The sequence below is a fragment of the Crocodylus porosus genome, unplaced genomic scaffold (assembly GCF_001723895.1).
Source record: "Crocodylus porosus isolate Cpor-Errol unplaced genomic scaffold, CroPor_comp1, whole genome shotgun sequence".
NCBI classification, from domain to species: Eukaryota; Metazoa; Chordata; order Crocodylia; family Crocodylidae; genus Crocodylus; species Crocodylus porosus.
The window spans coordinates 4,839,292-4,867,261 of NW_017728933.1; the positions used below are offsets into that span (position 1 = coordinate 4,839,292).

General features: G+C 56.4%; 1 protein-coding gene across 1 annotated transcript in view; it reads right to left on the reverse strand.

Moving 5' to 3' along the window:
• Nucleotides 1–3,007: 3,007 nt before the first annotated feature.
• The window catches only part of PLEKHA2 (pleckstrin homology domain containing A2), a 32,678-nt gene continuing 7,715 nt past the window's right edge, over nucleotides 3,008–27,970 (reverse strand). The window contains exons 3-12 of the mRNA XM_019546083.1: nucleotides 27,136–27,192; nucleotides 25,148–25,196; nucleotides 24,078–24,175; nucleotides 18,783–18,929; nucleotides 14,784–14,930; nucleotides 14,382–14,450; nucleotides 13,939–14,009; nucleotides 10,621–10,684; nucleotides 7,755–7,832; nucleotides 3,008–7,371 (exon numbers count right to left, since the gene is read on the reverse strand). Coding sequence (XP_019401628.1) covers nucleotides 7,006–7,371; nucleotides 7,755–7,832; nucleotides 10,621–10,684; nucleotides 13,939–14,009; nucleotides 14,382–14,450; nucleotides 14,784–14,930; nucleotides 18,783–18,929; nucleotides 24,078–24,175; nucleotides 25,148–25,196; nucleotides 27,136–27,192 — 1,146 coding nt within the window. The 3' untranslated portion in view covers nucleotides 3,008–7,005. The remainder of the gene's footprint in view (nucleotides 7,372–7,754; nucleotides 7,833–10,620; nucleotides 10,685–13,938; nucleotides 14,010–14,381; nucleotides 14,451–14,783; nucleotides 14,931–18,782; nucleotides 18,930–24,077; nucleotides 24,176–25,147; nucleotides 25,197–27,135; nucleotides 27,193–27,970) is intronic.

The following is a 27,970-nucleotide window of genomic DNA, read 5'->3' on the forward strand; positions in this document are numbered from 1 at the left end:
GACGTGACGTCATTTCATGTATGTTTGTATGAACCGGAAATGAGTTGTAAGAGTTCCTGCTTCTGCACACGTGCCCAGGAGGGAAGGGATAAAAGCCAACTAAGAGTTTTCCTCGGGGGCAGAGTGGTCTTTTGTCTTCACTCTGACCCTATTTGCAAATATATCCTTTGTGTTACTAATAATGTGTGCCTGAGGAATTATTATTCGCAAGCCTCCAAAGAAATGAACCGCGATTTTCATATCACACCCACCCCTGTAACATGTATAGGTCTGACTGCAGCCTCTTCCTCCCTTCTAGCATGCCCACATCCCCCCACATCTTAGTGTCATCAGCAAATTTGAACAGGGGGCTTTTTACCCTCTCGTCCAAGTCACTGATGAAGATGTTGAACAGTGCGGGCCTGAGGACCGAGCCCTGCGGGACCCCGCTGCCCACATCCCTCCAGGTCGAACATGACCTGTCCACCCCCACTCTCTGGGTGTGGCCTTCCCGCCAGTTGGTGACCCATCTAACTGTGTAGGTGTCAATGCTACAGTCCCCTAGTTTTTTAATGAGAACAGGGTGAGAGACGGTGTCGAAGGCCTCCTGAAAGTCAAGGAAGACTATGTCCACTGCTACCCCTGCATCTAAGGATTTGGTGACCTGGTCGTAGAAGCCACCAGGTTGGTTTGACAGGACCTGCCGCAAATGAACCCGTGTTGGTTGCCCCTAAGCATAATCTCCCCTGCTGAGAGATCATGCTTAGGGGCAACCCCATCCCCTCCCCTCGTCAGTGAATCGCCACATTAATTCGGGGATGATTTGCTGAGCATGGGCATTCTCGTGAGCAGCAAAGTGAAGGCAGGGTGGCCAGTTCTTTGATCCAACCAGCACCGGTAGCATAATGCCACTACAAGGTGGTTTTTATCCTGATCAGTCTAGCCAGAGGTCTGGAAGGAATCCTCCCCTCCAGGGTACCGTGGGGATTTGTCCCTTTTCCCTGAGCAGCACCTGAAGGAATCATTGGTTTCCATTAGCTCTAGTCCACATCATCCTGGAGGAGACCAGGGACAGTCACGGCTTGTTACTTCTTTTATGCACATACTGTCAACCAGCATGCCAAGAAGCAAAAAGACAGAGGGCCCTACATTTAATGCACACGAGCATGGCTAAGAGCAGAAGACTTGTGTGTGTAGCCCACTGTGCTGCCACATCAGACAGACCACGTCATCACCAGACCAAGTCACAAGCAGTCCAGGGGCTGAGGTCCACTCATCTGCAACTCGACTGACGTATAGGCCACCACCTGCTTACCGTGCCCCTTGCTGCACATGTCAGACACAAGGGGCCGTCTCTACATGCAAGAAGGAGCGAGCACGGCTCCGACACCAGCTGCAGAAGAGCACATACAGGCCTACAGCAGGACATGGTAGCCTCCCTGGACACTCTGTTGCTGGCCCGAGGAGGGGGCTGTTCTCAGGCAGAAAAATGTGAAAGCGGGTTTGAAAGGGAAATTGCAGAATAAGGAATCATCCACAAACTGGACTATGTTGTCTGGTTTAAACAGGGACTATGGAGTCTCACCTCCCTGCACAGCTTAGTTTCCATGACCCCTTTGGTCCTAGAGGCTCTTTGCATGCTTGCTTCCCCCAGCACTGTCCCTCCCTCCTCTCTTCCAGTCACTCACCCCACTTCATCCCCCCGCTCTCTGCTGTCCCCTCCCAGCCTCTGATGAAGCAAGCCCTTGTGCTCTAGCTCTTCGGTGGTCTCAAAGCGGTGAATCTTGCCTGCCACAGCCTTTGGCAGAGGACCATGGGTGAGAGGCTGTGTAAGGGGAATTGCACCGTCTGTTTCCAGGCATGGGTTAAACCCACCTCCCTCCCACCTGCATTTCTCCTCTCACTGCCATGGCCCCAACCCATATGCTCAACATGTGGGTGCTTCCTGGCTCGCTTCATCCCAGCACAGAGCTCATGGCCAGTGCAGTGGGAGGCACCTTCCTGCCCAGCCCACAGCTCTGGGGATAAGGGTCCCTCCGCACATCCACTGCCTGGCTGAGTGCCACAACCCCCTACCAAACCCCCAGCCAGCACACAGGGACCAGGACACACAGAAGGGGTCTGGGCAGAGGAGCCGGTGCCATCCTGCCGGAGAGAGCCCCCTCAAGCCAGCTCCCTCAAGGGCTCTTTGCTCCCCAGCCCAGGGCTGCTCAAGAAACCTTTCCTGACCACTGGCAGGATGGTGAGGCTGGGCTGTGAGACACCGGTTTGCCCATAACCTGGCTGCCAGGCCTGCAACAGGACAAAAGGAGCAGCAGAAAGGTGGGGAGGGCATCAGCCTGAAGCCAAGCAGCACCTTGGAGCCTAAGAAAACACTTTACTGCTGGCATAAGCCAGCTCTGGCTGCTCACAGCTGCTCCCCGGCACAGGCTGTGCTCTAGGGAGCAGCTGGGGCACACCGTGACCCAGCCTTTCCCACCTGGGTGCAGGGAAGCCAGTCAGCCTGGGCATGGCACAACCCTTGGAAGTATCCCCCTCTGCTTTGCAGTCAGGGTGGGACCAGCCACAGCACCCCTTGGTTTCCCCCGGGGTGGGGTGCTCCAGACTCCCAAGCTGGAGAGAAATCTCCTCCCAAAGATGAGCTGGTCCATACCTATCCCCTTCCAATTCCCGGGAAGTAGCAGAAGCTGCCAGTGCTAGAGACACGCTCCAGAAGGAAGGGATCTGCAGGCCAGCACGTGCCGTCACTGATGGGGTAGAAAGGGCTGAGCTGCTCCGGGGTCTTGCGACTGGCTCTGGGCACCAAGCTCCAGCCCTGATCTGGACTTACCTGGAAGGTGGTTTCCTCTCCCCCCTGGCCCACGTGCAGCTGCAGGCCAGGGAGCCAGGTGCAGGTAGACGCAGTATGCTTGCAGCCAGCCGCGGGCTGGACAAAGAGGCCAGGCTGCTGAGCTGCCATGGCATTAGAAAGGGTCGGGCATTTTTTAAACACAGGTTATCCTTGGTAAAAGAAGTCTCCGACGACACATTTTCTGGAAAGATTTCACACAGATTTTTACTACAAAACAAGCAACAAAAGTTTTCCACTACACGCTGCAGAAGGGGTAGTGAGAAGCATCGCATCAGTGTGGCTTTGTGCACCCGCGGTTAGTCTGTGCACGGGACAGCCATTCACAGCTGAGGATTACTGGTGCCAGTATCACAACAAAATGCACAAGCAGCTCACAAAAAAAACCCAACCTCAACACCATCCCATTTCAGTCTTAGCACTTGCAACGAACTCCACTCAAATAAGTTGCACAGGGACTGAGAGGAAAGGGGAAGGGAAAAAAACCTGTGTGACTATCGAACCATGTCTCTACACCATGTGCCGACATACGTTCAGTAATTCAAGATATGCACCAGCTTAACCTGAAAAACTGGCTGGTATTTCATGTGGAAGCATATTTTTTCCACAAATGGAGAGTTCTTCCCAAGTGAGCACGGAAGGAATCGGTACCAGAATTAGTCAGTCTCTGCATGTTACACCTTCCAGAGGCTCTCTCTTGCACAAGCATCACAAGGCTTTGGTGTGAGCACCTCCCCGTGGGGAAGGCACCCCCTGCTCCCCATCTCTAAAGGCACTTGAAATACACAGCAATTATGTACAAAAAACAGCTGAAGCCATGTTGGCGTCGTCATGTAAAACACCCCTGCACCCAAACACGTCCCCCTCACGCCGTTCTTTTCATATGAGCTGCTGTTGTGCTGCACAGGGATCCCCATGGGAGCTGGAAACACAATTGCAGGCCATGCCTTGTCCCCAGCGGTATGAGAGCGAGACGATACAAGGGCCAGGCTCAGGCAGGAGCATGCACACATTTTGCTGTATGTTATTTCTCGTCAAGGGCTCCCTGCTGATCTGGATGGGGGTCCACCCCAAGCGGTGGGAATTCGCTTGACACCAGAGAAGCACACCCAAGTCAGTGTGCCCAGCATGCATGAGAGCAGCACAGCGACCAGATTCGCCTCCACAACCCCTGCCTCTGCTTTACATTCACATGCCACTAGTCTGTGGCCTTTGGAGCCGGCCTCGGGGCTGCTCCGCAAGCAGAGAAAAAGGGAAGGCTGCAGTTACCATTACAGCCACAAGCAGCTTCCCTCTTCACTACTTCACACCTCTGCTACAGGCTTAGGCTTTTAGCCTCCCAGCTCCCACTGACCCTTGCGGTACTAATTCAACACAAGTGCCTGCCATGTCTGCAGCTGTAGGTACTGCCCTTGGCCTAAGCACTCCTATTGCTCGCCCCTGCTAATTTGTAGCTCATACATGCTTACAATTAGTTGTTAAATATTTCAAAAGGGGCCGTTAGCTCAGCCCAAACACTATTGCTATCAAAAACACTAGGGCAAAGCAAGCCAAAAAGGAGAAGCAGCCCCAGCACAGGTATCGGCAAGTCCATCACAGGAAAACCATGCTATTTGCATCATCCCTGGTTCATTTTCCTAGTTGCCCTGTTTTCCTGCCTCTGCTGAGAACAGGTGTGTGAACTTCCCTAGTTGGGAGGCTCCCTTTGTTATCTGTGGACTAGAACTGCCTTATGAGAGCACAGGAGGAGGAGCAGATTCCTGGTACCTGCCTCTCCAAGAATGTACTGGTAAATCATGCTCTGGCCATCTCTTTCCAGGAAAAGAACAGGTGCAACTGCCTTCAGGTTGCATGGCTGTCACGCTGATGTATTGGCTTTCACTGCATGTTCCTGGTGGACTTTTAAAGCTGCTGTTTCTCCAGCACATCCTCCAACACACACTGCAATTTCAAAATAAGAGCAAGGCAGGCAGGAGTAATTTTTTAATTCACTCTCTAGTCAGCTGGGTGCCTTCTAGCGGTCATCTTCTTGCACAACAGCACCATGCACTGCAGGGGATGTGGAAGACACAGAGGCCCAGAGCTTACAAAAAAAATCCACAAAAGCTTCCCATAGACAATACTTTGAACTCCTTATTCTGGTTTCATTTTGATTTAGTTTTCCATGATCGTTCCAACCTCAGCATGTGCTGGTTTCTTATTTTAATACAGCACCCGCTCCTGCTAGTTCCTACTCGGGCAAAACTGGCCTTGACGTCGCTGCCAGTTTTGTCCGAGTGAGGGTGGGAAGCGAGTGGGCTCAGAGCAGAGGCACAGGCACACAAGCACGATGTATAACTTCTCAGTCCGGGCAAACCTCATCCCTGTGCAAGGTTTAAGGGGGATAGGTATGTTTTGCATAGGCTTTGCACAGCGTTCACAACTCGTGCAACAACATAAGGCACTACTAGATCCCTCGTGGGGAAGAGAGAGCCAGGAAAGAGGTGTTGTTTCTAGATGCTAGCTGAGACAAGAGGTTACATACCCATTTCTTTAGTGAAAGTGTCCCACAGTTCCTCTCTGATCACGGAATAACTAAATCGTCTAGCAAGTGCTTTGCATTCACCGTGCATCAACTTGTTCCCTTATGGGTGCCTGCCGAGGTATACTACTTACAAATACCAGCTAGAACAGCCTAGTTGGAGAACCAAATCATCCCGATTTCTTTGTACATGGTCTGCTTTCATTGCATGAAACGTTCCAAGATTCAGGCATTTAACAGTCTGTTGTGGCCAAGCGCCCGCAATACAAACCTGGATATATATACCTGAGAATATTTGTGCCACGGAGTCCCTGCTCCAGACAGCTTGCAAAAGAGTGGTCCTAACCTTTCCTCACATTTTTAAAAAACATAAATATACCAAGAAATCGGTTTTGTTTTTCCAACTGGGACGTCGTACAGAGCAGGGAGCCTTTGCTGCAGCCTGACAGCGTGCAAGGGGAACGAGTAGAAAAGGAGTAAATCGACAGCAGAGAGGAGTTACTACATGGTCAGTGCAGCAGAGCAAAGAGCTGGTCCCCTGGAAAAAAACTACATTACAGCTGCAACCTTCTCCTCCTTTTTTAAATTAGGTTGCCGGGTGTCTTGCAAACTCCATGTTTGGGCCCACTGGGGGGTTTCTCAATGGCTCAAGAGATCTGAGAATCCTACCCCTATTGACCAACATGAGCATGGGCCCACACCAGCCCCTTCTGCTTGGAAAACCCCCCCACCTCCCCCTCTTCTTCCTGCATGGTTTCCCTGAGATCCAAACAGGTGGAGCTGCTGAGGGTGTCATCGTTCTTCTAGGGCAGAGCCGAGGGGCCTGATGCTTCCCATGTGACATAAGTGCACATGACTGAAATGCCATGTGTCTGCCAAGTGGGTTTGTATCAGCCCCTTCTGGTATACTTCTAATGAGCACCAGGCATTTCTGTTACCACCAGCAGCTCCCCCTCTCTTCCTCCTTCAACTACCTTGATCCCCCCCATCTGCCATGAAGGGGAAGAGACCAGAGAAAGAATTTGGGACATTGAAGATGAGGTTTCAGCGGGAAAGAAAATGGGAGCTATCAGGAATGCTGGTCTCTCCTCCCTTTGGAGAGAGTGCAGTCACCGAGGAAGTGGGCCAGACTAAATCTTGTACGGGAACATAACCATTGCCATTTCCTGCATCAGACTATATGTCCATCTTGCCCGGTCTCCCACGTCACAGTGGCAGAGAGCAGGTGCTAGAATGGAGAGGGACCTGGGTCTGACCAGGGCTTTCTTCCTGTTCCTCTCCCATGTACAGCCTACAAGAGACTGATAATAAAGTTGGAGAATAAAGGCCAAAATCATCAGGGTGAACCCAGCAGTGTGGAACCAGGGACAGAAGTGGCCTGGTGCTCTGGACATGCCGACCAGCACTGGCACCGAGGAGACCGGCTCTTTCCGCCTGCCTCAGATGCATTTTGGGTGCACGCATTTTTTGCACGTTTTCTGAGTGCACAGCAGGGCAAGGTTACACACGCCGAGGGGCACTGCACCACTGAGGCTGCCCCGCACGGCTGTGGGGGAAGCAAAGTGTCTTTGCACTGAACTTGTACCGAGACTGCCTCATCTTTTCCAAACGCCGGGTAGGACAGGGGCGCAGTGCACCAGCTTCGCACCATGCGTGGCTACACGTCGGAGGTCCGGATGTTTTCATCGTCCAGGTTGAAGGTAAATGGCTTCTCTTTGAGGTGCTGGGGTTCAGACCTGTGCCGCACACGCTTCCCTTGCCTGGTGCTCACGTCACGCTCAGTAAACGCTGGCACAAACACCGAGTCTCTCAGTTGCCCAGGAGCCTCTTCTATCGTGGGCTGCTTCCCTTCTGCCTGTGGCACTGGCGTCCAAGGCTGCCATGAGGATGTGGAAGGGGTTTTGGAGAGGGCTCTCCTCTCCTCGCCTGGCTGCCTCTGCTGGGAAAGGGAGGCAGTCGAGGGGCTGGAATGATTGGAGCCCCCGTGTTTATTCATGGAAATGGATCTCACGAAGGACATTTCCTGCCAAGACACAAAGGAGTTTTAGTTCTTCTGGATGCTGCCCCCAAGCTCCCTGAGAACGGGACATATGCTCTTCACAGGCTTTGAAGCAGTGAAAAGGACATGAAATAAGTTATGCCCTTTGCTCTTGTGGACTCTTCTGCCCAGGCAGCTGGGAGAAGAGTGGAGCTCCCTGTCCCACCAGGCAAGGGCATCTAATGCTACTCGCTTTCTACACCCCTTCTCCGGATGAGAGACAGACACTTGCAGAGGCACCAAAGCCACATTTAGGAAAGAAGCTAATTTTCTGAACATTTGCATGAGCTGCTCTATAAATCACGTCAGCTCAAAAGCCATCTCTCCTGAATTGACACTACATGCAAAGCAGAAAAGCTGTGACTTACCCTGGGGCGGATCTTCAGGGCCTGCTGGGCCCCTGAGATGGCTTTAATCCAGCTGTGCATGTCCTCGGGGCTGTCTGCCTGCAAAACATGGCAGCCAGAAATGAGACCTCTGCTTGCATGTCACAAGTCGCTGAGCGCAGCTCCATTGCATCCAATGGGAAGGTCGGCGGGGAGATCTGGACACTGACACTCACCGCAGATGGAGGGTTTTAATGTGGTCATGCACACTGTGACCTCACACGGCAGCCCATTTCTGTACCGTGGATCGTTTTTATCCCTCCCGACCATCAGACAGGACTCGAATTTACTACAGAAATGGCCCAATAAGAGATCACCCTAAGAAATGCTTGCCTCTCATATCATTTCGGGACTGTCACGGACGCTACCAGAGGTCCTCCATTCAATGAAGCATCACTGCACCCTGGGGATCAGCTAGTCCCTGCATGCCTGCCTCTCAGTTATGCACACCAAGCAGCACATCCCCAGCCCCAACCCAGGCACTCCCTGGCAGGTGAAGTGCTGCCCCCCAACACAACGAGCCTGCTCTAGCAGGAGGCAGAAGCTACTTGAATAATCCCTGAGCCCAGAGGAAAACTGGCTCCAAGCTGGCTCCAGGATCTCAGCTGCTCCTAGGCTGTTTCTTTCTGTACCACTGGATGGCAGCAAGTCCCCTCCAGCGTGGCGAAGAGAGCTGTATGGCGTGGCACTACTGACCCCAGAAGCCTCAGTACCTGCTGCAGAGGACTGGCTAGAGTCGTGGAGGTAGCAGGCATGTGGCTGCTCTCCGGGAACGTGTGGATGCAGCCCTACCAGAGCAGTCCAGAACCCGCACACAAGCGCAGTCCAAGGCTGCCGTCTGGAGGAGAGGCTCAGCAGTCCAGCAGCTTCCCAGCCCCAAACGCACGCCACACTCTGGGGCTGCAAAAAGCCCCCGCCCAGCACTGTGCTGGCATGGGTCCCAGCAGGGCCTGAGAGCAGCCTGCACTCTTCCCAGGGACGTGACTCATCCCAAGCCCGTGGCACTACAGAGTGCCAGGTCCAGGCAGGCAGGAGCTGCGCAGGCCCAGACCCAGACCATCAGGTGCCAGCACAGCTGCGGCTGCAGCGGGATGCAGACAGGATTTGGACACAGGCGTGCATGCAGAAGGCCAGGATGGAAAATGCAGCTCACGCATGCTGGAGAGGCTGAGCAACAAGCCACGGAGAGCACCTGCTTCACCACGGTCTATCTCGGGATGCTGGGGCTTGAGACCTCCCTTTTATACTCCCCTCTGCCCTGATCCAGGCAGCCACGAGCTATGGCAGCAAGCTGTTTGGAGAGCTCCCACCAGCAGCTTCTTCCTGCACCCCTGACCTTGCTCACACAAAGAACCTGATTGGTACAATTTCTCCGGTACTGGACGACCACACACACAGTTATTCTGCAATAGTGCTCAGGCAGACACTCTTCCAGAATCAACGTGGCTTTTACTTCAGCGCCATGCCTCTGCTTCCACAGCGCAGTGGGTGGACTACAAGGCTGGCAGCTGAGCTGTGCCAGCTCCCCACTTGAACAAGGCCAGAGAGGGTGGGTCTGGCTTAAGTGGCCGAGTTGCTCAGCTTTCCCAGTCTGCCAAGGGATTCATGCAGTGAGAAGCAGGCTTGGGAGAAGCCTACGCCTCTGCTTGGCAAGCTCCATGGACAATTGCCTCCTGGTCTCACAAATCTCCTATCGCTCCACATGGCAGGAGAGGCCATCCAGTGAAAACTAACTGGGGAGAATGTTTCTTTGCAAGAGAGCTGCCTGCCCTGCCTGGCTGAGTGTGGAGTCCCATCCACAGAGGAGGGGCTCTAGGTGGAGTCGACAGGTGCTGTTAGCTTGTGTTCCAGGCTCACGGCTCACTGGGGACTGCTGCAGTGCAACGAAGGATGGCAGGAACTGTCTGGTGGGGAGTCCAGCTGTCACTGCTTTGCATGGGCCATGTTACAAAAGCCCTCCACCACCCAAAACTCCCTGTCCATCAGTTAGCTGCCATCACTCTCCATGTGGCAATTCCCCTGCCAAATGGATTCAATGCACAGATGCTTCCCAGGTGCTTCCTCTAGACAGACCGTGGCAAGCCACCCAGCCAGCAGGGCAGCACTCTGCACAAGTGTAAGCAGCTGCACAAGGTGCAGGACAATGACGGATCTGGCCAACAGCCTCTCAGGCTGCAAAGGCACCAGCTGAGAACTTAAGGATGGCCTCATATGAGTCTCTGCGCGCTGCTCTGGAGACAGGAAGTCATGTCACTGCAACCAGACCCCAGCTAACTCATCAGCACCCTTTTTTTTTTTTTTAAACTTATTTTCCCTGCAAAACTAGTAGCAAGCGACTGGTCTAGGCCTGCCTGGCCTCACTCTCCCCGCTCAGTTTGCTACCACTGAGTCTGGAAGGGACTGACAGCCCCAAGCAGCTGCAGGAGGCAGGAACGCTGGCAGCACGGTTCAGGACAAGAAATGTGGAGCGTGACTGTCACTGTGTGCTCTGCATCCCCCTGTCACCACTGGGGGAAGGGGGATCATCTCTATGTGCCTTCTCCTGTCCAAACAAATAGCTGCAATTATAAATAAGCTGAATTGGAGAAGTGAAACTGCCCGGCTGTTCTTTCCACCTCCTACCCCCCAGAGCACGAGGCTGGGCAGGCTGCACACAGGCTCACCTGCTCGCATGCTCTGCTTGAAAGGCTCCTGAGGAACACCCTATTTAGATGAACGTGACTCACACCAACTGTCAAAAACTAAATTTGTGGCCTAGAGAAGATGACTTGATGCAAAAGGTGGCCCCTACCAGGAGTTCATTCCCAGTGACATTGTGCATTCAAGTCCCCTTCCTTTGCCCCCTTACCTGGATGTAGAACGTCCTGTTGCTTGTTGTGATCTCAAAGAGGTTGTCCCGCATTAGAAGGTCCCTAGGACAAGAGAGAGCAGTCATCCTCAATTCACTCTGTAGCCTACAGCCCACTTCTTCTCCCTGCCCGTGTGAAGAAACCACCGGCCAAGGAATATTCAAGGCAGACCTCGGATCTAATCAGCATTAATCTGAAGAGCGCAAGACTCCCGTTCCGCATGAGACATCATCCAGCTTCAGTTACGCGCACGCTGTAATTCCCATAGCCCTCGTACAGACACACATACGCTGCTGCCCAAAAGACCATTCATTCCCAGTCCCGCTCTGCATTAGGGCTCCATTAAAAAAAAAGGACAACATTATAATGGATTAATAAATCCATACCTGGATTTTTAAACAAGTGGCTAATCAGGAGGCTGTTTATAATCCCGGTTTACCACCTTCAAACACCCACCAACATGCTTACAACATGTCCTACTCATGCTGATAACATGCAGACCTGCTCTTACTCATTAAGTCCTTTCGGCATAGGAGTACTGTAAAGTCTGACATGATTCTTGGTCACTTGAGCGATTTTCATGCTGGGCTGGGAAGCATTTGGTTAATGAAAGCTCTGACATTCTCAGCTGCGAGAATCTGTATGACCTGGGGTCACGGCAGCATCGCGCCTGCTATTTGGGGCACTGTTCACAAATGCGCACCCTCATTTGTGTCTAGTCTGAGCTTCAATGCACGCGCAGCCAGTTCCACTTAAGCCCACGCGCTGCCCTCAGGGAATCTGTGGCCAGCTTCTTCACACCAGGTTAATTTTGCCACCTTCACCCCCAGGTTTCACAACAGCCCTGGCCTGTGTACTGCCTCACGCTCCTTCGGCAGAGAAGAATGGGAACAGCCCGCCTATGAATCGCAGACTGTTAAGCACCTGAATAGATGGCACATGGGGGGATGTGGGGAAGACAGCATCCTAGGGGCAGCCAGCTCTGCCCACCCTCCCTGAAGGCAGCAGAGCTTGACGGACTGGACTTTCCCTCAAAGCAGAACCAAGATCAAGTGTCCTTAGGCTAAAAAAGCCCAAGAGACTCTGGAGGAACTGGGAAGAGGGCCCCCCACACACAGGAAGCTGGGACAGGAGAGAGGAAGAGGCTGTCTGCTTTTGCAGCAAGGGTTTCTGTTGTACCAGAGGGACCTGGCATGGAAGGGGAAGAGAGAGACTCCCTGGCTTGCAGAAGCCATGCACAGAGGGCCTGGGCTCCTGATGGGGCTCTGACCCAGGGCCAGACCTCGCGACCCCCACGATGACCCTGAGCCAGGAAGCTCAGCAGGTGCTTTCCCTCTCTGTCTGCATTCCCGATGCCGCCTACAACGGCAATGGTTTCTGTTGGTTCCTGCCAAGCATCTGCGTCTCTTGGCTTCCACAACCCTGTCCCTGCACCACTGTCCACTCTGGGGCCACACCAGCCTGGGGGAGGGTGTACCTCAGCCCTGGGGGGGCCTGCTGGCATTGGTACTAGCCCAGGGCCTGAGCCAGCTGGGCTGCAAAGCCCCATCTTGTTCAGGGATCACAGATGGGGTCCATGCCAGGAACTGGGCCACGGGGGCTGAGAGAGGGGACAGGAGGCCCAAGTGACTTGCCCTGACCCAGAACACAGAGCTCCATGCACCGCTGGGCTTTTGGGGCAGCCGCTCCAGCCCACAAGGGGTAGAGGCTGCTCTGTGGCACCCAACGCCAGTGCAATCCCTCTCCGGCAGAGCTCTCTCCTGATGGAAACCCGGGATCATGCTGGCTTTAGGAAAGGGCAAAGCGCATGCTTCTCAGGCCAACGCAGGAAAAGCCAAGCCAGCAGCCCAGCCTCTGCTCACTGCATCCTCTACACACCAGCGCAGGAGGCACTCATGCAGCTTGGCCCTGCACTCCCTCAGGCACGCTTCTCTCAGCCCCCACGGCTGGGCAGGCAGGGGTCAGAGGCCAGTCAACCCCTGCTCCCCCAGAGGCAGAAGGGGAGAAGTGTCCTGCTCTCATTTTCCACAACTGCATCACCTGCCTCATCTTCTACCTTCAGCAGCCACTCACTCCACCGCAGGACTGGACGGCAGCCTGTCCTGCAGGCATCTTCACGCTGTGCTTCTGCTTAGCATGGGCTGCACCTCTGCAGTGCTCGTATCCATGCACCTGGGCACAGCGCACACTCCCTGCTGGCTCCTTCTGGGCACACTGAGTTGCCTCTCTCCACCTGTGCGGAGCACAGTTTTCATCTACCCAACCCCCTTGGCAAGACAGGGAGTCTAGGACCCACCCCAGGTCTCCCGTCCTGCGCCTGCACCCAGATCTGGGCTGAAAAAACACACAGAGGGGAAACCTGAGCAAATGACTGCTGGAAAGACACCCCTGCCACTGGAAAGGTCCCAGCCACAAATCAGGCCTGGGAACCGCAGGGGACAGGCAAGAAATCCTGTGACTTGGGGGATGCCATGAACATGACAAGTGGGGAATTCCAGTGAGAGGCAGCGCAACTCAAACCAGGAAGGAAGGCTCTGGCCCCGAGCAGGAAACGTGTGAGCAGAGGAGAAGCAGGTAGCGATGGGGAAACCTGACCCTCCACCAGCTCCCAGCCACACGCAGTGCTGCTGCTGGCTGGATGCCTTGCCCCAGGAATGGCTTCCCAACAGGTCTGCCTGGCAAAACGCTCAAGGAGTTTCCACGGACCAAGAGAAACGCACATGGGAGCAGCCACAGCCTGGCGGCGGGCACACGATGCATTCCCAGCTGGGGAAAAGGCAGTGTCCCAGACCCTCGCAGCCCCCAGGGCTCCTGTAGGAAGAACAGCTTGCATCCGCAGGGTGCTCATGCTCAGGAAGATGCCAGAGCAGTGGACCAGGCACAAGTCAAGACCTGGAGCCACGTCACCTACTTATTGGGTCCCCAAAGGAAGCAACATATGTCCATCCTGATTTACAAAGGGAGAACTAATGCAAGGGGTAAAGGGACTTGCCCCCAGTCACACAGGCAACCTGTGGCAGAGCCTGCATCCCCACCCAGTGCCCTTCTCCACCCGCTCTTCTGCCTGCGCACCCCCAGCTGCACTGGCATGAGGCATCTCTGCCACAGCACGCAGCAAGAGTGGCTCAGGACAGGAAGCCAAGGGCCATGCCTCATCTCTGGGATGCTACGTGTGGGGCATTTGGGGCAGTGGGACGCTGTTCCTCTCCTAGGAGCAGGGCACAACATGGCGTGTCCCTCCAGTCCGTTTACTGGTAGGTAGTATCACGCAAAGTCTCCAGCAAAGCCCTGTCCAGCAGAAGAGAACACAGCCTTACCCCGACTTGACCAGGCACTCGCGGGTCTTGAGGACATCCTTCAGCAGGATCGAACGCACGGGCTCCTTGTCCTGGGAAGGCCAGAGAGGGGGAGTGAATGGGCCTGGCGCTGCAACAGCACCAGAGCCTCCATGGGGCCCAAGCTCCCAGCGGCGTGCGCATGGGCCCTTTGCCCAGGGAGCCTCCCTCACCGCAGCTCTGGGAGAGGGCACGGGAGAGAGTACCCACCCATCCCCGTGTCCCTAAGGGCTGCTCCATCCCACGTCCCCCAGCACCAGCCACCGGCACCTGCAGGGCCAGGCCCACCCACAGGCTGAAGCACCTGCCCCAGGTCCTGGCAGCACTCGGGTCCCTTCTTGGCTGAGGCCTCCCCAGGGGTTTCACCTACTTGCATGATGTTCAAGTGGTAGTGAATCTGGATGGGAGCTGGGGGAGCTGCTTACCTGCTCGCACTTGAAGTAGCTGATGGAAAACTCATCCAGGACAAAGTACCGGCGCTTCCAGCTCTTCCTCTGGAAAAAGGAAGGGACAGGCCTTGACGCCTCGGCCACGGGCATCCAGCCACCTCCCTCTCCGCTCCAGGATACAAGCGGGTCTTGAGCACCTGGGCTCGGGCCTTCTCCCAACGGAGCAAGGGTGCGATCCTGGGCCAGCTGCACGAGGGAGAAGGCAGGCTCCACAATGCTCTGGCCCCACTGGGCCACTCCTGAGCAGAAGAAGCTCGCGGGGCGATACAAGGGCACAGTGGGGCAGATGCCTCCCTTGGGGCAGGGCAGACGGCGCTTGGCAGAGAGCGACAGTACCTGCGTCTGCGCCCCAGGGAGCTGGACAGAGTGGGCACTCACCACGTTCCCCTGCTTCACGCAGTAGCCACTCTTGAGGGCTGGGGGCCCTGTGGATGGCTTGGCGCCGGAGGGGGGAATGTAGCTCTGGGAGCGTTTCAGAAGATGATGCCCAGCCGGGTCGCTGCCCTCAGCTCCGTCCCCTCCATTCTGAGCCAGAAGAAAGGACAGGGTCGGTCACAAACCTGCCCCATGCATGGGGCACCCACTGACAAGGGGAGCTGCTCGCTGTCCACGCTGCTGCCCAGAGCTCCCACCCAGCTCCCCCAAGCCAGGCTGCACTCTGGGCTGGGCAGGAAGGGCCAGTCTCCATGCAGCTCAGTCTAGCAGCCTCCCCAGGGACTTGTTCGGTGGATGTGTGACAAGAGCCTGGCTCGGGCTCACAGCCCCCGGGCCTGACTCAGGACAAGCCCTCATGCCCACTTACAGGGTCCTTGCTGCCCACGGCAGGCCAGAGGTACCCAGCTGGCTGCAGGGCACTGGGGCGAGTACACGGCACAGCACCCCTCCCCCGATGGGGAAAGAGGTGGCCAAAGGGACTCCGACAGGCTGCGGGGAGACACGGCTGAACTGGCCAGACAACCCGCTCCATCGTCTGCAGCCGGAGCTCAACGGCACCTTCCCCGCATGTAGCCCGGCACAGCCCTGCTCTCGTTCTGCCTCAGCAACAGGGGTGGAGACGAGCTGCTTGCCGATCGCTCGTGCCTGGCTCTTCCCCCTGCGTGGCAGCGCCTGGCCTGAGGTTTGCGAACTGTCACAGCAGCCGCCCCTGGCTCCTGCCCATCCGCTCCCAGGGCTCAAGCTCTCCTTATAAGGCATTCGCGCTCGCAAAGACTACCGGTGTGGTTAACCAGCCCTTGCCCCTGCCGCTGCGCGCCCTCTGCTCTGCACCTTCACACCTCCTCCAGATGGGACCTTGATTTTTCCACATCCAAAAACACCTCCCCCGTGCCAAGGCTGACCGGGCCGACGTGGTGGCCACCCACATGGCTTGCACTTCCGTGGCACTGCCTGCAGCCTGCGGAGACTTCCAATGAAGCAGAAGCCTGTCCCCTGAGCCACATTTACACACTGCACGGGGACCTCGTGGCCACATGCCAGTTGTGCCACTGCTCGCTTGCTTTTGGGAGGCAAAGAGCCCAGCTCCCAGCTGACAAAGGGCCGGCATCCAGCATGCCCGAATGAGCCCAGGTCTGCTGCCCTGCTCGCCAAGACAGCAGGCTCCCGTGCACGCCCTGGTGCAGCTGCAGGTCAGCGCTGGCGGAGGGGAAACAGATGGTCAGCGGCCCCAGGGACAAAAGAAGGAACCAAGGAAAGCAGAGCCAGGAGGCAGGCTAGGGTCTTTCCTAGCAGGCGTCAGGGTTTCACCACGGGGCTGCCCAGCGCCTGCAGAAAGACCCACAGAAAAAGTACAGGAGGAAGAGACCAAATCCCAGGCATAGTCAGGCAGGGCCAGAAGTCAAAGCGCAATCAGGAATGGAGGCATGAGTTCAGCCGTTCTGCTGCCTGCTGGGCAGCTCTTGCCAGGCCCACAGTTTGGACAGTGGCCAAACCTACCCCCAGGCATGTGCAGGCCTGCCCCCGCACAGACACATGCACCACTAGCACCTGGGTTCACCCTGGGGTGCCCCAGGCACAAGAGGGGAAGTGGTGCCAGCTAACAAGCATGCCCAGCCAGCAAGCATGCCCAGCCAGGGAGAGCGGTGGGAGACCCTCGTTCTCAGGTTGCCACCAACTCCAGCACTGGGGAAGCACCTGCCCAGCTCAGAGCAGGTCAGCCATTCGTACCATGCTACTCAGTAGCTTCTTTCTGGCTGCAGAGGCCTGGGGTGAGAGGGTCTGTGCCCTCAGAGATGGAGAGAACGAGACACCCGCACTAAAGCCCATGCAGAAAGCAGGCCCAGCATTCAGTGCTTCTCCGGCACCTTTGCCCCACCGTCTCCAAGGCAGCCGGCCCTCCCCAGGGCCTGGTTTGGGGACTCAGCCAGCCTGCAGCACACAGGTGTCAGGGAGAAACTCCTTGCACAAGCAGCTCGCCCACAGCAAGGTCTACAGCACCACCTCCCTGACGGCTACTGGTGCTGGAGACAGGACACCAGATGAGCTGGACCAGGATGTGCCCCAGTCACGCAGTCCCTGGGCACTACGCACATCAAACCAGGGAAGGGCGAACACCTGCCAAGGAGAACACTGCAACGCCCTATTTCTGCATGCTATTTTTAGTCTGAGACTGTAAGCGGCTGGAATTTGCCCCACGGCAGGTTCTCAGGACACCAGAAAGGGAAGTGCCAATGGTTGCATATGTGCATCCCTGCCAAATATCACGCTGCTGCAGCAGGAAGCCCCAGCCCAGGGCAACCCAGCTCAGCTGGGGTGGGCAGGGCAGTGGTAGGGGCTGCAGCCTGGGCCAATAAGGCTGCAGCAGCTGGCAGATCTGCATGCGTTTTCTCAGCCCCTGGAGCCTCCTGGCACCTGGAGCAGAGCCCCTCACCCTCCAAGCAGTGCCACGTGCAGCTGGCTGCAGCTATTTTTAACCCCAGTAGGATGGTTTCGCAGGCCCAGACTTGATTTCCTGAACTGAAAGTGCAAACTGTCTTCACCCATAGTGGCGGCAAGCCAATGGCCTGTCCCCAGACACAGCTAACTTCCAGGAAGGCTGACGGCCTCCTTGCCTCTCACCCAGAGCTAACACCTAAATGTCAAGGCAACAAGGACGTCAGGCACTGCGCTGGAAAGAGGCAAGAGCACACAGTAGCCTCCCCTGGCAGTCACCCTCCAGGGCTGGAAGTGCCACCCCCCATCTACCACCATGCTCTGATACTGCCCTGAAAGCTGGCACAACTGGCACCCTGCAAGGACTCGCACCCAATTCAAGCCACATAACATTATTAGTTGGTCCCAGAGCATGCCAGGGCACGTGCACAACATGCTGCAAGCAGAGGGAAGGACAGGTCTCAGAACTGGCTATGTCCCCCGAGTGCTGCCCACCCCAGGGTCCAGGTGCCGAGACAGGTGAAGTCCCAGCAAGCTTGGATACCCACCTCTCTCCGTGGAACAGGCTCAGGATAGGCACATCAGGCCCTTTCGAAGAGGGAAAGGGCTTTCTGCAAGTGCCAAATCCCTTGGGGCAGAGTCCAGCCTTGTCAGCCTCTGGACTGGCTGCACAGATCCCCCTGGGTCTGCCCTGGCAGGAGGTCTGCAGCCCCTGTGGGACATTAGCAGCAGTGGGTCTGCCCACAGGCTGCACTGGTGTAACGTGTGAGGTGGGTTATGAGGTGGCATGCCTGAACACCTGGGTTATGTGGGCACTCCGAGCTGCTCCTCCACTCGCCGAGCTGCTTGGGACCCTCAGGGCTCAGAAAGGCACTTCCAAGCAGCAGCAGCTGAGGTTTTCCACCCTTGGTAGATGCAGGGGGCTGGGCCTGCTGCGGTGCACAACAGCCACAGACCAGCGCTGAGCTGCTGAGTTTGCTGCAGTGGTTTCAGAAAGCAAGAAGCTGGGTGGAAGCTGCCTATCCCCGCAGAAAAGGCCATGTTTCCTGGCCAGGTCCCAGCATTGCCAGGCTTCCCTCTGGCCGCAGCGTCCACAAGGGGGAATCGGCACTCCCAGCTCACCTGTGCCCTGCCTGGCCAAGCAGCCTGACCCCTGCATCTCACCCTGCCAGTCCCTCCAAGATGCTAATCACACCCATTCAGGGCACAGGTCAGGGCCCGGACAGGCCCATGAGTGCAGTGGGGAACCTCCGCCAAGCTGGGGCGCAGAAGCCCAGAGAGCAACAGGAATTTCATTCCCATGCACGCAGAGCAGGGAGTGTGCTGCTGGGCATGGCCTCATCTCCTGCCGCAGAGTCCCCATGGAAGTGACCTACGCAGATGGGTCCCGCTCCCCTCTTGAAGCAGGGCACACTCCAGCGGCACTGCATGCCCCTGACCGGTGCACGTGGGATTTCTGCAAGGCCCCAGCTGCCCTCTCCCAATGCCACGCAAGCACGCCCAGTTCACCTGGTTGTTGGAGATGGGGGTGTGCACAACCACCCCTCCGATGATCTCAGTCTTGTAGGCCACCTGCGGTTTCTTCTCCTGGGCCGGGAGAACAACGGGGGGCTTGGTAATCTCTGTGGCAGGGGGCGAGTTCCCCCCCTTTGGTACCTATAAAAGGAAGAGGTGATTGAGACACATCCAGCCATGCACCACACCTTTCCCAAGGAGTGGAAGGGCCCAGGCAGGTTTCCAGCCTGAATCTGGGACACCGTTCTTTCCACCCTCCTGCTTAAACACAGCAGCAGCAGCAGCATCCCTTTCAAAGCCAAGGGGCGAGACTCCCTGTATCAGGGCGCGGCCCCTTCCCAGGCCGCCGGCAGGAGCAGTGGGTGCAGAGACAGCAGAGCAGGTGGATAATTAGGCATCACCTCACATGAGTCTGCAACTCGCCTCTGCAGTGCAGGGAATGCGCACCACTCACTCCTTTCATTGCCCTCGCTCCCATTACTGCCACACGTCATGAACAGCTTTCGTCAGCCTAACGAAGCTATGCTGCGGCACACAGATGCTGATGCTGCTGGGCCCGTGCAAGGCGGCTGCTAGCTCCCAGTTCCGTGTCCCAGGCACGTCTCAAATGCTTTGACACTGACAGCCAAGAGGAGGCTGGAGGGGCTGCAGGCAACACCAGTGCCTGGGAAAGCAGGGCGGCACAGAGGGGCACAGAGCTCTGCCAGAAGCCTTGCTGATTCTGGGGCACTTCACTGCCTGCAAGTGCCCAGGGGTCAGGGATGCATCTGTGCCTCTGCTGGCTCCTGTTCTGAGCACACCTCTTCGTGTCACTAATGGCTCAACCCCTACGTGGGGGGTCTCCCTCACCCCACCCAGCTGCCCTTCCCAGAGGGACGCGCAAGGACCCTTCTTCCTTCCACCGAGCTGCATGGTGGGTGTGGTACAACCGTCCCCAAGTGATCACAGCTTGCCCTTCCCAGCACAACCAGGTGTTCACCTCCATGGCACAGCACAAGGCCAGGGTGGAGCTGCTGAGCCACCCAGGCACTGCCCGCCCAGAGACGCCTCTCCAGAGCAGCACTGGTGAAACTGGGTCATCAAGAGTCATCTTCAACTGGGACCAAATCCAGGCGGCCTCACTCCCACTGCCCTGCGCATGGCTGTTTCCTTTGGAGGTGTGTTTTATGCCATGCTACACAGGGCTGACTGGCAACCTCCTGCTCAGCAAGGAAACTGCCCTCATTCCCCCAGGCTCGGGAGTTCACCTGCCTCGCACAGAGACTGCTCAGCCAGCCGGGGTCTTGCCTGCAGCCCTCACCTTCACTCCGCTTGCTCCAGCGGCACCACCAACTGCATCCAGCTTTCTCAGTATTTGCCACACACTACATCTAGCTATGGGATGGGGGTCCGCTCGTGCCACACACATGCAAGGGGGAAGACACTGCTATCCTGGAGCAATGTGACAGCTGGCGCGGAAGTCCCCTGCACCCCTGCCCCGGCCCAATTTCAGCATCTCTCCATTGCCTCCAGCAGGGCGTCCGACCCACTGAAGCACTAATCCTGGCCCTACACCAAAGCCCTCTCTGCCCTGGGCAAGATGACTCACACCTCTCTTGGTTTCCCATTCCCCCACTGCAGAACATACATATGGCATGTGGACCCAGGGGGCCTGGACAAAGCTCATACATGGATTTGAACCTATTGAGACCTGGGGAAGCGCCGAGTGCTATTGTTCTGCTTGCTTCTGTCTAAGGCCAGGTAACAACACTGAGAAACTGCACATAGCTGCAAACACAGCATCTTGCAGAGGCTCTGGAGATGGCCTCCTGACATCCAGAGCTACACTAGAGGCCATTTCAAACAGTTTCAGTCAGGTGCTTGGTGCAAGGCTCGTCCACCAGTACTTCGGCTGAGACCCAGCTTCAGTCCCTGGGGAACAGGCTGTAGCAAATGTGAAATAAGCCCCGCTGTGAAAGAACTGTGTGCAGTGGAGGTGAGACTGGTCCAACTCAGCTCACCCAAGCTGAGTGCAAGAAAAGCTGGAGCAGGGAAGGGAAGGGGTCAGGGCTCTCTGGCAGAATCCAGTCGGTCAACTGCCAAGTCCCAAATGCATCTCCAGCATGAAACAGCACAACAGCAGGTACTTCCCCTCTCTGCAAGCATATTTTTCCAAGCAAAGCTTCAGAGCAATCCAAGCAGCTCTCCACAGCCAGGCTTAGCTAACCAAGTGGTAATGCAGCCAGCCCCTGGGGTAGGGGAACAGGAAACATGAGCATGTTAAGACACCATTGCTTCCTGTTTCAGAAACAGCGCAGCAGCTGCAAAAGACAGACCAAAGCCACCAGCCAGCAAGTTCCCACAGCAGCCCAGGCCCAGCGCCGTGCTCCGCAGCACACACCCGGGCAGCGCGGCATGGTCAGGACCACATGTGCCAGGCCACTGCATGGACGGGCATGACGCACAACTGCTCAGAGCAGTGCTGCAGGAAGGACGTCATCTGTCTGCACCTCCTCCCTTGCTGCGGGAGAGGCCACGGGCCAGAGACTCGTGCATGTTAGTGCCAGAGGCAGCCAAGGCAGAGGAAATAGTTGCACAACACATGGTTCGAGAGACTGTCAGGGGAAGGGACCTGAACCTCTGCAAGGGTTCCTGCTCACAGGGGCTGGTCTGGAGCAAGCTCAGGTCACAGTCCCAGCACTGCCATAATGAACACAGTCACAGTGAGCCATGTGCCTCACCAGAGCCCAGCTAGCCTGACTGCCTCCATCGCTGAAGCCTGCAGGGCATTGCCCTCACAGCCCCTGCGATGTGGGGCCGTGCTCTGGTCCCCCTCCATGCACCCCTCCGTGCACGCAACAAGCACTGAGCAGTACGCAGGATCTCAAAACCCAGTCACATCCTCTCTGCCAGCCCATCCTTCCTGTCCTGCCAGCAGGTCCTGCTTACTCAGCAACAACCTGTTGAAAGTGTGAAGTGCAGAACAAGTGCTCCAGTAAGCTGGCTCCAACACCCATCAAGGAGAGCCCCTCGCCCCGGCAGCACGCACGTCAAGAGGGAGTACTTCAGAAGCAAGAGGCCGCTGGCAGCCCTGGCCCTACCGAAAGCCAGCATCTCCCCACAGCTCCTTCGGCATTTCTCAGAATCTGCTGCAGCATTACATGCTGTCCTGTGCCCCAAGCACCTCTGTGACAAGGGCCACATATTCAGGGCTCCTGAAAAGCAAAAGATCTCCCCATTGCAGATCTTGCCCAGGAAGTGAAAGGCAGGTAGAAACATCGGCAGGCGAGACCAGGCAGCTCACCCCTGACTGCGTGGGCAGGTCCCCACAATGTCAGCCTCAGTTTGTCTGCAGACACAGGAAGACAAAGGTAGCATTCGCCAGCCAACGATAAGGCAGTGGAGGCCTGGGGACAGGTACAGCGCTGGCACATTGAAAAGGCAGGGCATGCAGCACCCACCGGGACTGTTGCAGAACTGGAGCAAAACAGTCTTTGATAGGGATCAAAGCGTGGCCTGTGCAACACGCCTCCTCTCAATGTATAATTTACAGTCCCTGCCAAGCGAGCGGCATCCACTGAGCGCTGTCAGTGGTAGGCAAGCAGAATCCCACAGCTCGGCCTGACTTCTTCAATAGATCAATGCGGCTCTTCCACATCATGCCTCAAGGCAGGCGCTCTACCACCCAGCTCGTCCAGCCGAGGGCTGGATCTGCTGCACACCAGTGGTTCCATCACTCTGGTCTGCTTCTGTACTTAAGCAATTAGCAACATCAAAGAGCCAGGGAGAGGCAACTTCTCATGGTCAGGAAAATTAAACAGCCAAGGAGAATGCAAAGCAGAAGTCACTGGGTCAGCAGTTTGAATACAAGAGAGGAAAACACAGAGGCATACCCCTTTAAGTCCAGTCACAATCCACACCCCTGACAAATCCCATGAGACAAAGTATTTGCTGCGTCTCATCACATGAGGCCCAATGTTCCAGGAAGGGATAAAACTTGAATAGGCAAATGATTGAAGCATAAGAAAGGAATCCTTTGACAGCAGCGGCAAAAACTCAGTTGCACGCAGAGCCCAGGCTGCAGTAATTACATTAGCACAGCAGCACCAGAACACCCATGGATGTGGCTAGCTCCAGCAGAAGTCACTTTTCCCAAGGGCTTCATGCCTCTTGTGCACAGCAGCTGCAGCAGGGCACATGGGGAAGTGCACTTACTTGTCTAATGTCTGCGAACAAACATGAAGGTCTCTTGTGATCTGAGTATGGGGAAAGGGCACAGAGCCACAGGGAACCCCCTCTATTTGAAGGCCCATCTTCAGGCTAATGCAGCATCCTGCTCTCACCATTGCCTGCCCTGGGAGGTACCAGGTACGGAGCACTTGGGGTCCCTGGCCCCAGCTGTAATGCTGTGCACTTGGAAACCTGACCCTGTCCGGCTGTCAAGCCTCTCTGCAGGGTTTGATAACCTCCAGTCAGCCCGTTTGCTTGGGACTTTCTCTTTCTTCAGGCACTGAAGCTTGCCAAGCAGCCGTCTGGCAGGCGGTGCACTCCCCCACTAACCACAGAAACAGCCGTGGGAGTGGCCCTGAGCACCAGGGGCAGCTGAGGAGACTCCAAAGGTCAAACATTGCAACTGCTCTGCGTCACAGCGCGGCATGAGGCTGGACCAAGGCATCTGCATGTTTCAGTGCTTGACCACTCTCATAGAAGACCCTTAGGCCTCGGAGGGTGGGCAGGCACTGAGGCAGAGAAGTCCGGGACTCTTCAGCCCTGGAAGTTTTCAAGAGCAGGCTGGACAGACACTGAGCTGAGCTGGTTTAGGCAGGGCTGATCCTGCTTCAAGCAGGGGCTAGACTAGATGGGACCTCATGAGCTCCCTCCCACCCCTGCTTGCCCCATGATCCCAAGGGATGCTGGCGGATGGAGTGGCAGCCAGCACAGAACAGAACAGTGCTTCAGCTTCTCCCTTGGGCTCCTGACTGTGAGTCACAGCCTCGGCACTAAGAGAAGGAGACAAACCGAGAAGTCTGAGAGGGAATTCCCAGAGAGGAGAGGAGAGGAGAGGAGAGGAGAGGCAGGCAGCGCGAGCTGCAGTAAGCGCGGCCGAGACTGCGGCTCCGCACCCTCCTCCAGCACCATGCTCTGTCAGCAGAACCAGCCACCTCCGCTGAGCAAGCTGCACGGGAAGGAAGGGGAGCTGAGGGGGCAGCAGAGGGGCTGGCAAAGAAGCCACTTCCCCAAGCTTTATCAGACAGTCCCGTCATGGGCCAGGCAGGACAGGGCAACAGAGGAGACGGCACTGTGACTTACTGTAATCTTGCTGGCCCGGTTCAGAGCCTCCACCCAGTCCTGTAGGTCTTTTTGATCACTGGCTTGTAAGAAGTAACGCTGAGATAAGGCATTGATAACTATCAAAGGAGGGAACAAAGCAGAGGGGGAACCCAGTCAGTGCTCTGCATGAGTAACACCAGTTACATAAGGACTGGCTGACTGTCAGCAGCTCCTCTCCAGGCCATTCCTGCTCTTTCCCCTGGAGAGTCTGCAGGGGACGGCACAGGGATGCACCCCAACCCACCCCTGGGTGCAGCATGGCAGCCGTGCAACTGCAAGCGGGCAGCTTACATGGGAATGCAGGCTGGGAGGTGAAGAATACCACATTCAGCTGAAACCACAGAGCCGGTGTGTGCTGCGAACCGGGAAATATCGCAACCTAGAATCTAACCAGGACAGCAGCTCTACCGTCCTGTGGAGCTGCTGGGGTCTGCAGCCAGCACCCTCACTCACCACCTTGACACCAGGCCTCTGAAAGGAGAGGCAGTGCTGCTCCCAACCCACTGTGCTGGGGAGTCCCTTGGCACCACAGGGGCCCTTGCCTCTACCCTCTGACTTCTCAGCCCAGGCTGCCTACTGGGTGCTAGCCAGTCAGGTCAGAGGAAATGTTCTCACAAGATTTCTGCAAGCAGAAACTTGAGACATTTGTCATTGCACAAGACTGCTGAAACCCCTGCTTCTCTGTGGCAGCTCCTGCCTCCCCAAAGTTGTCCAGGGCCAAGCAACACAGAGCCAGGCCCTGTGCTACAGCCAGCAGGCTGGAAGAGACAGCATCTCGCAGCGCTTGCAGAGAGGCACTGCCCTTGGGCCAACCTTGGCTTTCAGCTGCCTTCACACGTTGGTGCTGGCCTTCTGCATGGGGAGGGGATTTTAAAGCCTCCTAGGCAGCTTCCCAGCAAACAGAGGACCCCAGGCTCAAGCGCTGTAACAAAGGCCTAGTATGATTCCCAAGGGAAGCTCTGCAATTCCCACGGGAAGCTCAGGAGCCCAGCAGGCTCTCATTGCCTTGGCTTCCTCTGAAACCCCCTCCCACAGCACACATTACTCACCAAAGCAGAAGGGGGTCTTGGGTTTCTGTTTCGGGGTGGCAATGCTGACCTGAAGAGGAACAGAGAGCAGCAGTCAGGGGAGCAACACATGGGGCACAAGAGGCTCACGTGCACACAAGGAACGTGGGTGAAGACTAGCAGGGTGTGAACCCAGGTCTCCAGCTCTGCCAGGGAGCCAAGCCCTGCAGTCCCAGGAGTTCATCGTCACTGCAGTTTTGTTACACAGGCTCCAGCACCCACTTTGCTCAAAAAAGGGCACTGACCACCACTGCATATGTCAATTTATAGACCATGAAGCAACTTGGCCAGCCAGAGCCCGGGCAGAATGAACCTGACAGGTGGGAGAGGCCCAACCGGCCCACTCTTCCTCCCAGGCCTCTCCATCTGGGCTGCACCCCCTGCAACAAGCGCGCTTGCTGCACCCCTCTGAGGGGCATGAGGCAGAGATGCTCTGGGGCAGGGGTGGTACTTGCACAGGCACTCAGCATGAGTGACAGCATGCACCAAGACCTCGTAGGCAGGATGCGTGTCAGTGCCAAGGAGGCCCACACCCCTCGCCTGCAAGGACGGGTTTGACTATTTGTCTGGCGAACGCAGCAAGGGCAGATGTGGCACTCACACATGCACACGCTTACACATGTACACGCAGGCAAGCACATGCAAACACATGAGAGCCCTGCAGAAAGGGCTGCCACAGGGAATGCCCATGCTTCCTCCCACCTGCCACCTCAGCCACGAGCAGGCTCCTGCGCTGCTGCCATACTGTGGCATCTTCTGGGGTGGCCTTTTCCTCTGCTCACAATCAACCGTGCCACACAGCCAGTCTCCCTGGCAGTGAGCCAGGCCAGCCTCGCTGCTACAGAACCACCCTATGTGCTACCAGGCTGTCAGCCTGCCAGGTCAGACACCATCGAGCACACGTCAGAGTGCCAGGAATCATGCGAGCCCCCCAGGGCTGCTTTGCACAAGGAGCCGCTCCCCAAGGGAGCAAGCTTCAGCAACCCCCTCATATCCAACTGAACGCAGCCTGCGTACAGCGACTAACCAAAGGAAGGTCAGCTCTGAGGCTGGGCCTTCATCGGCTGCTCCCTGCCCCCACCTCAGGCACTGGCTTTGCTGCACAAGGACCCACAGAGCCTTGAACATATGGTGGCCTAGCATCGATGCTCCATGTCAGCAATTAGGACCACTGAAGGGAAATAGCAGTGGTTTTTCCCCAAAGAGTCATTTGCATGCAAATCTCCCCTGGGGCTCTGGGCACTCCACTCATGGAGCATTTCTCCTGACAGGGTTCCTGCTCCTGTGCCAGGCTGTAATGCTTTCAATATGCTTCTCCAGTCTTTCCAGTGTATTTGCAATTGGTGGTTACAACCCCTGACAGAAGCCAACCCTTCAGTTTGCAACCGAGCCCTGGGCTGCAGCAATCTTCCTTCAGGCCAGAATGTGGATCATTTGTCAGCGAGTTTCCCTCCGACCCAGGGGTGGGATCCCCCTAGACCGCCCTACCCCACACGGGATTCATGTAGACAGCACGAAGAGCAAGGAGCTCCGTGTCTGGGTCTAGCTGCAGGAGCAAAAGGTGGGACAGCCTCACGCTGGATGCAGAAGACGGCGCATCCAAGGGAATAAGGGCCACAAATGCAACCCCACTGCAGCCACATTCCTCTCCCCTCTGCCCTGGGTTCCTCTGGCTTCCTCTGCCTCAGTTCACTCATTGAGGGTTCGTGCAGACCACCCCACCACGCTATTCGCCTGGAAGCAGGCTACAGAGAACAAGTGTGGACCTGCTGCTCGCCATCCCTCACCCCACAGCACAGCACACCATACAGATGTCCAAATCTCCTGCCCCAGAAACATCACCCTGCCTAGCTCAGTATCTGCCCTCTGGTGCTTCTAGGGCACGTCATTATCCTCCCCACAGCACTGCCGGAAGGAGGGGGCAGTGCATAGCATCCATTAATTCTCTCCAAGCACCACCCTAACATTACCTTGGAGATGTAGGTCAGTGGCAGAGATCCAACAGCTCCTGAGCCGACAGCCAGGTTCTGCAAGACATTGGCAAGGTACAAAGAGTTCAATGACAAGCAGACAATGAAGGAAGCAAGGAAGAGGATCAGATAATGACTGATGTGGGCAGAACAGCAGTCAGCAGTCAGATCACCTGCTCAAGCAGCTGAAAACCTGGGCTCCAGCCTGCTGCAGGCCTTGGGTGCAGACTGCCCTCCCCTCCTCCCCCCGACCTTGCACCTGTGCAGCATTTAGCACAGAAAGGCGCCAAACTCAGAGCAACCTCTAGACGCTACTGTAATACAAGCACCACTGGTGTTCGATGATCCTTCCTCCCCTCACAGTCCCATGGTTCTGCCTTTGACCCCTCCGAGAGCAAAGCAGGAGCGCAACTAGCTTCCCGGATCAAGGACAACAAGAAGTCCTTTTTTAAATACATAGGGGGCAATAAGAAGGTACCGGGTAATGTGGGGCCCCTGCAAGACACACTAAGGAATTTGGTTGTCACACCAGACGACAAAGCCAATGTATTTAATGATTTCTTTGCCTCCATTTTCCTGAGCAGGGACCGGATCAGCACCCCCCCACCGGGCCCCATTCAGGCCCCAGGGCAGGTGCACCTACGCCAAGGGTCAGGGAGGATCTAGTCAGGGAACTTCTGGAGGGACTGGATGTATTCAAATCATCAGGTCCTGACAATCTCCACCCCCAAGTACAGAGGGAATTAGCTGAGGTCATTGCGGGACCCCTGGCACAGCTGTACGAGCACTCGTGGTGCTCTGGTGTGGTGCCAGAGGACTGGAAGAGGGCCAGTGT